The following is a 16,211-nucleotide window of genomic DNA, read 5'->3' on the forward strand; positions in this document are numbered from 1 at the left end:
GGAAAATTATGAAGAGGTCAACGGAAAAAAAGAAGAAATAAGAGTACATGACTTGTGATAAAAATATAATATGATAAAAATATAATATAATAAAAATATAAACTTGTAAAAAATCTGAAGTTATTAAATTATCAATAAATTATTGAAATTGCGTTAAAAGTCCACATGCAAAAATTTCTGTTCTGTTTCTTTGAGTATAAGAAAAATTAAATACCAATAACTAATAGTGGAAGATTATATTTTTTTAATGCAGCTTTTGTTATTATTTTTTATCTAAAGATTTTCTATAAAAAATCCTTGGTATATGATCATTCTTGTTTGCTCAACTTTACAAAATTATATTTTCTAGATTTGTAGTTGGTTTTAATGTAATACTATGATAAGATTCCAATACTTCATTGGACAATACTATAGAATGTAAAATGACATTCCTTATAAAATGAAATAGCCACTTGAAAGCATTAGTACATTTGGAAGGTTTGTGTGCCACTTAAATTCAAAAAATTAATAGAACAATGTTGATACTACTCCTATTTCTTATTATCAGCATATTTTCAAGGGTTTGCCCTTCTTATCATGTACATATTTATAATGTAGATTTAAAAATTACTACTAATCAAAATCATCTATATTTGTTTTATAATTATGTAGATTGTAATCAAGTTCATTGGTATTGAGGCTTATAAAACTTGTTCAAATTGATCACACCATAGTTTATAATGTATCTGAATAATTTAAGTGAATGAATGTTAAATAATAGGAATGTGATAAGAAGAAGTGATAATTTACATATAATGATTAATTGTAAACATACCACAGCTGAGCAGATATTAATTTAAATATTAAAATGTTTTGAAAAAGTTCTAAGAACATCCAAAATTGGAAAAAAACTATTTTTAGCATATTTTCATTTCATTAATGAGAAAGAATTGACAAGTCTCTGCTAAAGAATTAGAGACATGATAATCTAATAAGATAATGAAGAATAGACTAAAATGAACAAAGATACATAAAAGATTAATGAAAAAATTCAATTTCAAATAACCACAGAAAAGGATAGGACATAAAAATATGGAGGTGATTTTGCATTTGTGCAAACAAAGCCAAAATTTTTGTACAAGAACTTATTTGTAAAAAAACTTGATAACCTCTTGAACCTAAAATGTTTATTGAAACTATTGAAGATCCAAGGAAGAACTTTCTATAAAACACCACAAATGTAATAAAAAAAAGGTGATAAACAAATTTTAAAATTGAAAAGCGAATTCCTATCTGTCTTTAAGCAGTTTTGTTTAATTATAAATAAATATTTAGAATTTCGAATAATTCTCTTGAAAACATTTTCTATTTAACAATATGAACATGACAACATAAAAATTTAATAAAATAGGTGACATCTGTCATAAATTTTAGATACTTCACTTACTCAAACGATCCCAACATGAAATACCTATATTATTGAAGGAACGTGTCTTTTATAAAAGCAAATAGCAAAATAGATCAAACAAAATTATACCAGATTATACTTAATCAGCATTTAAGAATTGTAATTTACTTGAAAGAAATATTTGAAGGTTATTTTCGTTTCATGTTTATAAACAATTCTATATTCTAAACTATAGAATTTAAGGACATATAAATAAAAATTTCGCTGAAAATTTGCGACATATAACTGTCCCAACTAATTGTTTATAAACGATTAGAATAAATATAAACATTCCTTTAATTTTACACTTGTCATTGATTTATTTACAGACACACGACATTCAAATACCTTTCAACAAAACATAAGTAAAATTCCATCAAATAAATGTTGATTGAACCTTTCAATTAATTACTATACGTACAAAAGAAAGTTTCTCGAAATTCTATACAAGCAATAGACGTTTCATATCAATCATAATCAAAACAGATATTAGTTAAATAATGATTATATATTATACATCACTTCAATATATTGTGTATATAATTAGGTTTAGATATTGCTTATGTGTTTTGGTTAATAATTATGTTTATTTGCATTGAAGAGGTTGAATGCTTAAAATGAATCCTAAAATATTTCACTAATAAACAGTTGGGTGTTTATTATTTTTGCTTAACCGTTAAAAATCTCTTGCGTATTTTTATCTAAGCTTATTATAATCGAAAGAAAATTCTTTCACTGAATAACTGCAAAAAGTATTGGCTTGTTGTGTAACTTAAACAACAAAGAAACCACACTAAAAAATGTGGTAATAACAAGTTTCTTTATTTAGACGTACTATTTGAATCGTAATTAGTCATTTTTGCAAGTAATTACATGTTTTTTAAACGTTTGGAAGATGTATATAAAATCTTCATACAAAAACTTACCTCTAAGTCATCATATGTTCTGAATTGGAGTATGGAGAACCCGTCGATAATGTCCTCTTCGCAGAGGGGTTCTTTGGATTTTTTTCGTCTATTAGGGGGTCTCGGGGGCTTCGCCTGAATGACATCTTCGTCACCGCTGTCTCCATCGAGATGGTCAGCTTTGTTGATCTCTCGTTGTGCCTGCATACGCTGGGCGCGTTTTCTCCGCCTATTTCTCTGTTTCACTTCGACATCCATGGCTTAGACATTACAGCCGCCTGTAGGGTGGCCCTCCGCCGACATTGCTTATACATTTACCACAGGCTATTGTACCTATGGCGGATTTTTCACGGTGTTCACGTAGGTTTCCATCAACCTGCGGGTTTTCTGAACATCGTACACAGTCACACACACGCACCATACACTTAAAATCACACACAGTTTTCGACACACCGAAAAAAACAATATTTACAACAGAACAGCACCAGTCAGTCAATAACCATGTAAAATGTCGCGGCTCTCTCGCGCCGTCTGGTAGACAATATGTGAACTTCCATTATGGGCGCATGGCTGCCAACGTTCAACGGATAAGTACCCCAAATTCGCCAAATTTATGAATAGAACCGTCTGCAACTGCATTCGTCGAACCGTGTTGTATTTGATTCGAAATTTGAACAATGGGACTTTGGTAATGGTAAATGGGGTTGCATGTTCCCCTATCGAGGTCGGGTCTACTGCTAGGTAATTTTCTATAAAAGAACTGTTGAAAAAAGAAATAAGAGGGAATAAGTACACAACTTTTTATATGTGACTTATAATATTAAAAGAATTTTACGATATATTTTTTTGTTATGGAAACTGCTTAATTGATAAAATTCAATAAAATTATGTAATCTAATTTACATGTTTGATTACGAGGGAATATTGATATATTCAATTGGCACATTTTTTTTTAATTATAGTTTTTAGATAATAATCTATATGTGGTAATCAAAAAGATTCGATACACTTTGTAGAAGATATTCTAAATAATAAATGTCGAGATTAAAATAACCAGAATTTCATTAGAGGTTTTTTGTAAGAATTAGGATGACCTATAATATAGGAGCGTGGAATTGGAATTACCGGGGCGTTTGAAAAAGTGATATCACAAATACGAGGGATATTGGATAGTTGCAATAAAACAAAGATGGCTAAAATGTCAATTTTATTCAAATTGGTTGGATATTCAAACAAAACATACATTCATCTCTTTATTTATATAAAAAAACTCTTACATTTCAATAAATAAATTCAATTGATACAGTCTAACGTGTTTGCACAAAATATTTTCAGAACTTTTATTGTTGATGAGAATCCAACAATTTAAATAAGTACTTGACTTATTACTTATTATAAATAAATTTATTATTATTAAAATAATATTTATTTGGAATGTGTATGAAATAAAAAGTAATAATCAATTTCAGATAAAACTGAAAACTTTTTAACTAAATACTAGCGTAACAAAGGTAATTGAATCAAGTATTATAGCTACATAATGTAGGTTTTAACAAATCAAAGTCAAAATATGAAAATTCTTGCTATTATTAATAAGTTTCGAAAATTTTGAAATACAGTTTGAAAAAAACATACATCTTTTAAATATTTCTCCAGTTTCCTGTATATGTAGATATACGAGGTGTGTCTGAAAAATTGGAAAATGATTTCTACATTGGAACTGCTTCTTTTCAATTAATTTCTAAGCTAATGGTCTTAAGTCTTAATGGTAAGTTGTCTTAATGGAATTTCGAGCTGAAGGTTATTATTGACAAAAACATTATATCTTGAAAATTTGATATAGATATATAGCTTACAGAATTGGAAATACATATTTTGTGAATTGTTCAATTGTAAAAATTTATTATGAATAATGAAATATGAAAACTGATTGTGAAATATAGACTAGCGAAACTGCAGCTTATATTGACTGTATCTGAAAGATACACACCTTAAGAATAGTAAGATTATTCATTTAAAAATGAAAATGTGAAAAATATATAGAAAATAGGTGAGTGCCTTCTTCAAGAATCCCAATCCCTCTCACAAATAGTCAAGAACTGAACTGTCCAAGTAACAAATGAAGAAGTCCTCAGAAGATTGGAAAAATAAGTGATGATAACGATAGAAATTCGCAAACTACTTCAGCCACATAATGGGAAATGAATCCAGATAATATGCATCGATCCAAGCCATCCTACAAAGCAAAATATTTGGGAAAAGAGGCGCAGGAAGATGATGCGAACCTGGTTCAATAAAAATTTCCTTCAATTCTTTTGCATTGCTGCTGACAGATTGCCGATAAAGAAGAAGAATGAACAGAACGAAGAAAAACCATGATGAAATCATAAAAATTGACACAAGAATATAAATGAAGTATTTTGATGCTTTTCATCGTTTTCATTTCAATGAATTTCTTGTAGAAAATTTATATACATACAATCTTGTCCAAAATTATGTACATGTATTTTTAGAACTAAAACAAGTAAAGAAGGGTCTAATACTTGTTATTGCTAAAATGAGATCCAGGAGATAAAAGAAAAACGGTTGAAAGAAGACGAAGAGGAAAGTGGTTGAAACAAGACGAAGAGAAAAGTGGTTAAAAGAAGATGGAGAAAAATGGTTAAAAGAAGTCGAAAAGGACCTAATCTTTGTCAATGCTACAGTGGAATCCAGGAAGTAGTAGAAAAATAGAAAAATGATTTAAACAAGTCTCATAAAATTATAAAAAAAAGATGGAAAAAGTCTAAGCTCAAAAGCTAGAACTTTTTTGGTGACATTTTAGCTTTTTCTAATTCTTTATGAAAGACAGTGAAACGCTCAAACTGCTGTCAAATGCAATTTCTCCGGAAAAGGGAAAAATCAAAATCTGAGAAGAAGAATTCACTTGAACATGTATCCTAATTATGGTGTTACTTATGTACGTCGACATGGGAACGAAAATATTTATAAATAGAATTTCAAAAAAATGTTATAAAATCTTTAGTTTGTAGGCATTTTTCATTACTTTCACATATTAAAATTTAAATACTTCAAATTATTGTTAATTAAACAATGAAAATGTGTATCAAACTGGGCTAAAATACTGTTTTCCAATGGGAGATAGAATCAAATTTGGGAATGTGCAATTTCACTATCCGCCACCAATTGTGGGAAAATTAAATATGAACAGTTTTTTTAGATGAAAGACTAACTATTAGACCCTTTTTATACAAAAATACCGATTTTTCTGAATGTTTTCAAAGGGAAGTACAATATGAAGATATAATAAATTAATATCTAAAACCTCCATGTTTCTTTGATTTTTAATACTCATTCTATATCGAACTATAGAATACAGCAATTAATTTTACCACAATCCTGACATTCAAAAAGAGAATGATATATTAGAGATTTAGAAATAAATAAATGAAAAAGTACTCGCAGCTCTATAAGTTAATAAACATCAATTCTAGACCACCCTGTATATATTTTAAAACAATCCCATAGTGTCAAAGGTTACAGAAAACGATTCAACATACAATAGTAGTCGTTAAATGATATGGAGAATTTTATAGGAAAGTCTGAAGTAATATTTATTCGAAATTATAAGAAAATTTTCTTTCCTCAATGATCCTTTTTTATAAACTTGAAAAATGTTTAAAAAAAATTAACACCTATATTTTTTACGAAATATATATAGTTTCTTTTTCTCAAAATAAATACGAGTTTTGAGAAGTTTCATTCTTGTATCGAATTGTTTAGCTAGACCGTCTCTTTTGAGTTTTAATAAATTTAATTTTCGTTTCAAAAGTTCATATTTCAGTTCAATACAACGGCGATGGAAAGTGTTGTTTACATCTTCTTCTCCTATATGCACATGAGGATCTGAAAAACAAAATCTCCTCTAATCAAATTCTAATCAACATATTCTAGTCACTTACTTGGGTTTATGATGTGTACCAATTGAGGAGAGCAGTGTCTTATTATTGAATTAGCGACTAGTATCACCCTTGGTCTTTCTAAATGCATACCTAGTAATTTAAAATTACAATATTTCATTTACATTAAGAATTTTTATGTATTTACCAGCACCATTGATGATTAAAGGCGTTTGAATATTATTTGTTACCTCAGAAGTAGCCATAGAGGAAGTATCTACAAATCCAAAGTTGTTAAAATACATTTCTAAGAAAAAAATATGTTTCGTTATCCCGTACTATACCTTCTGCCTGCGAACTAGATGGTACAACTACCATATCTTCAACAGCATTAATTTGAGTTGATGTTAATTCTGTATTGACAGAATTTCGAGTTGTTTGCCGATTATTCTCCATGTCAAAGTAGCTATGAAAATAAAACTCACTGTTTTGTTGATGTATTACTTATTCATATATTTCGTTGTTTTTCTTTTTTTATACAAATAATTGATCCAATCAGCTGTTTAATTTACGGGAACTTCAGTTGTAATATCAAAGAAGGTACACTCCAATTTTCAATACTGTTTATATTATAAACTAAAAATTATAATTCATCAGAAGAATAGAATTTTTAACTTTTAGAAGCTAATACATGAGAATCCAACTAACCCCATATCAATTCAAAACATAAATAAACCAAATGTACGTTGGCAAATCTGAACGTTATCAAAGTCATGTGTCATATTCAATTGGAAACGTCAAAACGAAAAGGTTATAATGTCTGTCACAATATATTTTTGAAAAATGGATGATTTACAGCTTTCTGATACGTTACAAAGGTATTTTTCAGATGTTTTCTTGTGTTGTGATGAAGACAATTCCGGTAAAGCATCCTTAACAAAGACAATTGAATTAATTCAATCGGGGAGTGTACCCGAAGATGTCATTTCACAAGTAAGTTTCAGTTGTGCACTTGGATAACAATTGTTTACCTTCAATTTTTATTGTAACTATCATTAAATCCTGATAAAGATAGGCTGTAATTAAATTATTCACCCATTATCCACATGTTCGTATATACTGTCATCAATCAAATTTAAACACAATAGGTTTTCTTTATTGTGCACAATTTTATAAATTTATAAACAGTTTGGATAAGTACAATGTACAGTACATTATTAATTATAGATATCAGATATTTGCTGGGCTCTCGGTAGTAACTACTTGAATAAAAAACAATTTTTTTCTGCACTGAAGCTGGTGGCAGCTTATCAAGCCAACATTCCTGTTAGAAGTGAAGTATTAACTTCAAAGATTGAACTTCCCTTGCCTCGTTTTACTTGGACTGTTATTGATAATAAAAGTCCCATAGGAGATTTAATTGAACTTAGGCATCATCCAAATGATTACACAGAACAAGTAAGTCATATTTTATTTATATAAAAATTGATTTTTTAAATGCCCTTTCATTTATTAGGTGGATACTGCCAGTACAGATTCAGAAATAGAGAGTGAGACTGTAAGAAATGGTTCTCCAGATATGTCTAGTGCAACCTCAGATAGTCCTACTCCAACTAATAGTGTTCAAGATAGGAGTTGGGTTGTGTCGGGAGTGTGGCATGGACTTATTTCTGAGGAACAGAGGCAGTTATTAGGTAAATAAACAATTACAATTCAATGTTAAATTTTCCAAAATGTATATTTGTTTTAATATAAAATCATTTTTTAGGAACTGAAGAAGAATCATCTGAAAAGCACAGCAGTGAAGAAGATACTGAAGTTTCAAGTGAAGTATGGACCATAACTAATGAACAAAGAGAATATTACACCAATCAGTTTAGATCCCTCCAACCTGACACTAATGCCTTATTAGCAGGTCCTATAGCTAGAACCTTCTTTGAAAAATCCCGCCTTCCCATTCACGAACTAAGGAAAATCTGGCAGCTAGCAGATGTTACTAAAGATGGAGCACTTTCTTTACAGGAATTCAATACAGCAATGCATCTGGTTGTCCTTAGAAGAAATCATATTGAACTACCTGATGTTCTACCACCTACTCTAGTACCTGGAAATGAAACTCCACTTTCAGTTAGTCCTGAAACTGAACCTATACTATCCCCTCAGACTAAAGATACAGCTAAAGAGTGGACCAAATTTATTGATAGTCCTACCAGTTCAGTGTCTTCTCCAGGACCCAAACCAGTAAATTTTGACTTTCAAAAAGTTACTTTAGATAAGGATTCCAAAATACTCCACCCTGTACCATTACGCCTTACCCCAGAAGTAGCTAGTAATAATCATGTAGAAGATCAAACTGATGGTAAGGATTTGCATAGCCCAAAAAAATTTTCAGAAAACGCGCTCTCGCAAAATTTACAGAACTTGAATATTGGAGCACAAAATAGTGCCATACAACGTCCTCAAGCAAAGAAAATAAATATTCCCGGACCAGGAGCAATTCCCCCTCCCCCTCCTAATAATCAAAATAATGGTGAAGAAGGTCCTGTAAGCCTTCCTGCCTTCCCTCCACCAAAAAAGGAAAAACCTCCCCCTCCACCACCTAGACCATTTAAAACCCATGGTCGAAGTTCTTCTCTAGACTTGAATAGGCTTAGTAAACTTGGGGCGCCGCCGACAGTTCCCCCTAGGATTAGTCCTAATATTCAAGGAACCAAGAAACTAATCAACCAAAGATCCGAAGGGGATTCCTCTTCTCATGCAGAAGCGTTTGCTAATTTTGAACAATTCGAATTTGAGAAATATGAAAACGTATCTGAAGGAATATTTAGAGGAGACGTTTATGAAGCTGAAAGAAAAAAACTTTTTGCACAATTTTCCCAACCAAGTACTAGTGACGAAGCGCCGAGAAAACACGGCGCTTTCGAAATCTACAGAAAACCCCAAGTGAACAGTAGTCCTGTATCTCAAGAAGACAAAGCCAAGTGGCAGCTGTTCCAACAGCTACAAGAAGAGAATACCGTATTATTAAGGATTTGTCAAGAACTTAGTCAAGAATTGGCCGAACTAAGGGAAGAAAAGTTAACTTTGAAAGTTAGATTGGAGAAACAATTGAGTGGAGGTTAATAAGTGAAAAATCGGTAGTAATTATTTTTTAATATAATATAGGTTTCGATAAAGTGAATGTCTGATTTATGTAATTGTAGTTTTTTATAATCTATTCTCTATGATGGTTGATTGGAGGTTTAAATGTAACTGAACTTTGATATTTGCTTTTGCATTGAAATTAGTTGACAAAAAGGTAGTTTTCTCATCAACCATTGAACGATCATTTAATTGAATATCTATCCAGCTCCTATATTACTAAATAATAATCTTTACGACGTCAATGCAACTTAATAAATGGGAAATGTTTATCCTATCCTGTACCTAAGGTTAAAAGATTTGCGTCCTGTAAGCTCGTTGCCAGCAGTTTCAAAAGTCCTCAAACGAGCAGTGCACACTCAGGATTCCGTAGGGGGCATAGTACAACAACTGCAATGTTAAATATCACTGACAACATAATAAGAGCACTTGATAAAGTAAAATCTGTCATATCTATCTACTTCAAGGCATTTGATGTGCTGAATCATGATCTTTTTTGTGCAAATTGGGATTTGATATAAAATCTTTTGATTTTTCTGGGTCTTACTTAAAAAGAAGAGGGTTTGCATGGATCAGAGTTCATCTGAAACTAGCGAAATAGTATCTGGTGTTTGTTCCTAGTATATGTTTTTGATATCTGTGACAGTGTCTCTCACTCAGGTCCTGCATTACTTTGAGAGTGATCCAGAAGCATTAGATACACATATAAATAGAGATTTATTAGGCATTCTTGAATATTTCATGAAGCATAATCTAAGGCTGAAGTTTTGCTGTTTTAGTGGTTTTGGAGCCTCGTTGGTATTCAAACCATGTGTTAAGAACTTAAGACTAATTCTAGATGTTGACTTGAGGTCTATTATTTGTAAATCTCGGTTTTGTTCATTTTTACCAACCATATCGTTGTTTATTATTCTTATCTTGACATCAAAAATCGTGTGCAATATGTACAAAAAGTGTGTTGTAGAATTATTTTTAATCAAAGAAAGTATGACCAAAATGAACGAATTAAAAGAAGTTAAGAATAGGTCAAAATGGCATTGCAATCTAATATGGTCCACTAAACTACCTCTATTCAATGCTATTGCAAATTTCCATTTCCTATACTTGAACAAAAAGATTATCGAGCCCTAGAAGAGCCCCGAAGAATAGGATAAAAAGAAGAATATTTTTTCCACATATTTTCAAAGTTTCTGTTACAAGCTTTCCATTCGAAACTTTTCTTTATCTTCCTTGGTCAGCATTTTTGCATTGCATTATTGCACAAAATTTTCCAGTACTTGATTATTATTTGATATATAGAAGATTGAAGAAGTTATTCATAGTCTACTTTCTTCACAACCATGCTTTTTTTCTACATGACAATTCTTACTAATAGTTGTTTGTTGAATTTGTGTCCCATCAAAATTTAGAATTAAACTGGTCAAAATGGCATAACAAGCTGATGTGGTCCTCTGTCGTCTCTACAAACTATCTGCTTCAATATAGAATAGAAATATTAATTTAGTACAGATCCTCATATTTTTCTGATGCTATATCTGAGTATAAGCTATTTGATGAATTTTACATCTTCACATATAGTGATAATAAGCAAGTGCAAAATGACCAGGAAAACAAAGTAAATAGGAAAACCAAAAAAAAAGTCAACGTAAGAACCAGATAGAGAAACAAGGATGAAATAAAAGGAAAACTCTGAATTCCACTTGTTAAGGATATGAAATCATGAAAAAATAGTTGGAAGAGGACAGACACATAGACTCAACAGTGCCCCTGGTAGTCATCGGGATAAGATAAAAAGAAGAATATCTGCCCCACGTATTATAAAAGTTTCCTTTCGAAACATTTCTTAGTCTTCCTTGATTAGCATTTTTGATCCTCTACAATATTTCTCATAGTTCATTGAAATTTTCCAATAGTTCATGAATATCTAATATACAAGAGGATACAGAGGTTATTCCATGTCTATTTTTTTACATCCAGTATATAATAATTTCCTTTCACTAAAATTTAGATTTGAACAGGTATTCATTGAACGGTGGTCAAAATGACATTACAATCTGATGTGGTCCTCCATCTTCTCTACAAACTGTCTGCATTTAATCCTATGGTGTATTTTCATTTCTTATCCTCGAGTAAAAATATTACCATCTAGTACAGATCCTCATCTTTTTCTGATGCTATATCTGAGTCTGGTCTATTAGCTGAACTTTATATCTTCACAAATATATTGATAATGAACCCATTAATCATGGCCAGGAAAACCAAAGAAAAAGCAAAAAATAAGACACCCAGATAGAGAAACAAGGATGAAAATAAAGGAAAACTTTGAATTTTATAGAAATACTTGTCAAGGACAGGAAAAAGAAGAATATCTTCCACTCATATTGTCTATTTGAAGTTTGCATTAGAAACTTTTCTTGGTTGGAATTCTTGTTTCTTCACAATATTTCTCATAGTTGCTTCTTCATTTTTTTGTTTCCTGTAAGCATTTTTTTGTATATTTTGTTTTTGCAACTTTAGTACTGATAATTTCCTAGCTGGTAATTATTTTTCAGAGGTATTTCAATCCTTTTACAGAATTTTTATCATTTATATATCATTTTATGGAGAGCTGTGATGGAAAGAGTAGCTTTAGACTGATGCTTGCAATATAGGAATATCAAATATATGTAGATGATTACCTTTTTGCTTTTACCTATTCCAACGTCTGTTTCTTAAATCAGATCAAAAAAATCTATCCAGTATTATTTAATTGATAATTATAATGTGATGTGAATGCCAAATTAAAATTATTGTGTGGTTAGGTCAAGTTTTAATGCAAATAAATCAAAATTCAGTTACCTGACTTGTACTAAATTATCAGTATGTTTGTTTTTAACATATTGACCGAGTTATTAAAAGACATTTGTTTAAAAAAATATCATGTTTTTATTGATTGATGAGGTAATTTTATTTACATCAAAATATTGTATTTTTTCAAATTCTATGATGAAAAGTTATATTTAAAGATGAAATTTAATTAAACAATAATATGCATTTTAAAAGTGTATTGTGTTTTATTTATTCAACTTACGAGGGTTGTACCAATAGTAAGGTTATTAACTTATACATAGTCACCACACTTTGGAAGAAGATACTTTTGTATTCCTAAGTCGAAGAAGTCTCCCCCACCCGGGTCGAGCGTTGCACTACTTGTAGACTAAGAAAAACTGCAAAAACTCTCAATTTCAGCTATATTATAATTTCACTGAAACAGATTTTAAAAGCCTTCCACTAACGAAAAAATCTAAGAAAAGCTGGCATGGTACAAACGAAAAAATCGAGTATTTACCATAGAGAAAATATCTAAGAATATAGAAAGCGAGGTATGGGAGCTTCATCCAACAAGTTTTGAATTTATTGGCGAGTAGAGGGTAGTAAACCGATGCTTTTTATCTGTCGTCCAATAATACAATTTAAATTATATGCCACTTTCTCTATCTTTAATATTTTCTCTATGGTATTTACCCCACGGCCGCCATTTAGTCGTAGATCAGCTGTTCTCTTAGATTGCCTGGTTGCTATTAATTGCCAGTCGCATTATTTATCAACCATACCTCGTATACCCATCTCGGTAGTCCGCAAATGACTTTAGGAGACGAATATGTACATATCTGCCTTAAATGGTTGTGTAGTAACGTCGACATAGAAATATTTTTATTTTGATTGTATCATATATCATAATCGCTAAAAAGTTTGAGTCAAGTGAATGTAGACGCAGTTTTTAATTTTTGCGACCCAATTTTGAACGTTCTTGTTACGAGTTTATGTAAAATGAATGTGCATGCAACAATGGTCAAGGTAGTTCTCTGGAGCAATATGAGATCAAGTACGACCCTGACATTATTTAATATACACGACAAGAAGGCAAAACCCAAGTCATTAATCTGAATCGATTGACCGTATGACAGAACTGTACTAAGTTTCATTTATATCATTGAATGACAAAGTATACTTGCAATAAAATATTCATTTCTTCATTTGTATCTTAATCTTCTTCTTGAGGGTATAGAAGAAGTAACTTTTGAAACGTATTTTAATTTTTTTTCAATGAGTGTTGTTTCTTCCGACGAAAAATTTCATATTCTGTAAAATTTAATTAGATTTTGACCATTGAATCATTGGAACTGATGGAATCGAGAAATGAAATTATCGGTTTTCGATGTTAAGAAGATATGTTAACGTAAAAGTTCTATTCTACATTTTATATGCATGTTTTTCAACTTAACCTCGAAATTTCTGGAAACCGTTGTGTCTTTTGGGATTTTAATCATTTTTTACACTAGAATGTATAAATTTGTTGTTAAATTGAAATTGAATTGGAATTGTAGCTTTTTTCTCTAAATACCTATGCATGTATTTTCAAAAATATTTGCATATATTCTCAGTAAATAGCATATTGTGTATAATTGAAAAAGTATTGAACCATGTAGGGCTTTGGCAGGCGTTTCAACTGAGTTGAAATTTCTGGAATCGTTGGAGTTTACTTTCAGTCTCTGAAGATGATAACTTGGTTATCGAAACGCGCGTCAGACAGTGTAACTGTGAGTGTTGGTGTAGTGGCAGTGTGTTCTGGTGTTTCAATACAAAAACAATTTATAAATCTGCTATTCTGAAGCAGTTTACAACTAATCTTGAAGCAGGTAGTCGAATGGTCCAAACAAAAACAAGTAAAGAGCCACTTTTTTTACGAAAATACACAATGAAAATACAGAGTGTTCCAGTTTTGATTTGTTTTTATATCTGTTTCAAAAATTTGATTGAAAAAATTAGTGGATTGCAATTTATAACTTACTAAATCCATTGTTTTGGATCCTACCATAATCAACAATTATAAAAAAGCCCTTATTACATCAGTTGATGTGGAAATAAGTTTTCCCATTTATAAATTTTTATATTTAGACAGGAGACAAAAATTTTCAATTGTGAACTTCGATAAATATTTGGGGGTTTATTATTTTAATAATCAACGTCAATTTGCCCTATCAAGGAGATGGCATGACCGTGGGGTCGGGGATCCGGGCCCCTAGTACTATACGTGGTTAAAATATTAGGTCGCACTACTCGGAAAATTCCTAGAAACATCGACTAAAATATTCCATTTATGAACTTTAAATGTGGGCATATTGTAATAGTCGATGTAGCTTAATCGGTTGAAGCTCGGTCTTATATGCCGGAGGTTTCGCGTTCGATTCTTCATTCGCATCTTGTTTTCGACTATTTTTTTTTGTCAATTTTTTATTTTTTTTGCTATCCTAACAATTAATTAAAGTGCTTCCCATCCCTACATTATTTTAAAATTAGCTTAAGAACGTAAAATTTTCCATTGACTGAAAAATTTTCGTGCTCGTTGTTCTATTCAGTTTTATGGTCTTGTTTTGATCTGGGGTCTCCTTAGGATTATAACGGACATCTGCGCATAGGTCTTTGCGCAAATCTTTGAGAATTGAACAGCACTTCATTTTTTGATTATGTCGTGAACAGACACTATTCCGTATTTCGGAATTTTCTTACAATTCGAAGTTCAAAATGTCGACTGAAGAAGTTGCTGATTCTTCCTAGGAGAGGAAATTCCTGAAGAATCCCTGTATTATGGTAAATCAAAATTTTTAAAAATAATGCAAGGATAGGATGAAAAATTGGAAAAAAATTAGATCCGAAGGAGGAATCGAACGCGAGATCTCCGACACAAGAGACTCAGCCCTAACTCTCTAAACTAAAAAGATTTTTGACTAAAAATTCGACATTTTAAGTTCATAAATCGCTTAAAAAACTTTTAGTCAATGTTTCCAAGAATTTGTGCGTGTGTAGTGCGTTCTAATATTTTAACCACGTATTGTACTAGGGGTCCTCTTTCAACACAAAAAAATTCGGCCAAATCCCCGACCCCACGGTCAAGCTGTCTCTTATGTAACAAATGATATTTAGGTTAGGTTAGTTTAAAATGTCTGTTGTTACAATGAGAATTTTATTGCATTTTTTACTAAATGAGTTTACTGTATACTAATAAAATTATGTAATGTTATGTATTTAATATACAGGGCCAGATTAATATAGGGGGGCTATAGCCTCGGGCCCCAGGTCCAAGAGGGCCCCATCAGTTGGAAAACATTCTGTATTTTTTGATGTGTTGATACCACAAATCTAACTTATTGATGTTATTTTTTTTAATTTTTCCGAATTCCTTAAGGGTCCCCCGTCATTATTTAAGCCTCGGGCATTATAAATCTTAATCCGGCCCTGTTAATATATAACATAAATTTGATTGGATCTTCTGTATAATATAGTTTTTTTCAGAATGTTTTTTAATACCTTTAAATCGTAAATCATTCGAAAATATTTGTATTATTCATTCGTTTTTGTTATTACTGTACCTTAATGCGGTGTTTTATGACAATTATTTTTGACATAACCTCTAAATACTGAATTAATTTTTTATTCGCTTATTCAGTTTATATGGTATTTCCCTAATTATACTTTCAAATTATAATATTTAAATGTTTGTTTATGTATTACTAATATAATATTTTTGTACGTTTTTGATATCCACAAGAAAAATTATTAACCAAACAAAAACACTTGTTCGACTCAGTTTTTTATTTATTCGTTTTTATACAAGTTTTTACAGTAAATTAAATAAAAAGAATAATAATTTCTTTAATCGGTCTATTTATTTTTGCAAACCCGACATTTTTATACATTAGGAATAATAAATTATCAAAAAAAATATTTCGTCAGAGGCCAGAGCCGAACCTAGGTTATTTCCATTAATACTTACCTATGACATAATTTCATTTAGCAACA

General features: G+C 30.8%; 3 protein-coding genes across 7 annotated transcripts in view; 1 reads left to right on the forward strand and 2 right to left on the reverse strand.

Annotated features, from left to right (window-relative positions):
- The window catches only part of LOC130443293 (autism susceptibility gene 2 protein-like), a 242,825-nt gene extending 239,961 nt beyond the window's left edge, over window positions 1–2,864 (reverse strand). For 2 of the 5 annotated variants that reach the window (XM_056777856.1, XM_056777857.1), the window contains exon 1: window positions 2,353–2,864. In XM_056777856.1, the coding sequence (XP_056633834.1) occupies window positions 2,353–2,589 (237 nt within the window). In that variant the 5' untranslated portion in view covers window positions 2,590–2,864. The remainder of the gene's footprint in view (window positions 1–2,352) is intronic. The other 3 variants (XM_056777859.1, XM_056777860.1, XM_056777861.1) reach the window with 2 other exon arrangements.
- Window positions 2,865–3,556: 692 nt separating this feature from the next.
- Window positions 3,557–6,942, reverse strand: LOC130443038 (uncharacterized). Its single transcript, XM_056777484.1, has 5 exons — window positions 6,922–6,942; window positions 6,575–6,866; window positions 6,439–6,507; window positions 6,294–6,383; window positions 3,557–6,237 (listed from the first exon to the last, which is right to left on the reverse strand). The coding sequence occupies exons 2-5, from the start codon at window positions 6,684–6,686 to the stop codon at window positions 6,020–6,022; spliced, it is 489 nt and encodes a 162-aa protein (XP_056633462.1). The 5' UTR covers window positions 6,687–6,866; window positions 6,922–6,942; the 3' UTR covers window positions 3,557–6,019.
- A 64-nt stretch (window positions 6,943–7,006) lies between these two features.
- LOC130443037 (ralBP1-associated Eps domain-containing protein 1) lies at window positions 7,007–12,412 on the forward strand. Its single transcript, XM_056777483.1, has 4 exons — window positions 7,007–7,223; window positions 7,458–7,688; window positions 7,747–7,924; window positions 7,999–12,412. The coding sequence occupies exons 1-4, from the start codon at window positions 7,074–7,076 to the stop codon at window positions 9,351–9,353; spliced, it is 1,914 nt and encodes a 637-aa protein (XP_056633461.1). The 5' UTR covers window positions 7,007–7,073; the 3' UTR covers window positions 9,354–12,412.
- Window positions 12,413–16,211: the final 3,799 nt, after the last annotated feature.

This window comes from Diorhabda sublineata, chromosome 4 (genome assembly GCF_026230105.1).
Source record: "Diorhabda sublineata isolate icDioSubl1.1 chromosome 4, icDioSubl1.1, whole genome shotgun sequence".
Lineage (NCBI taxonomy): Eukaryota > Metazoa > Arthropoda > Insecta > Coleoptera > Chrysomelidae > Diorhabda > Diorhabda sublineata.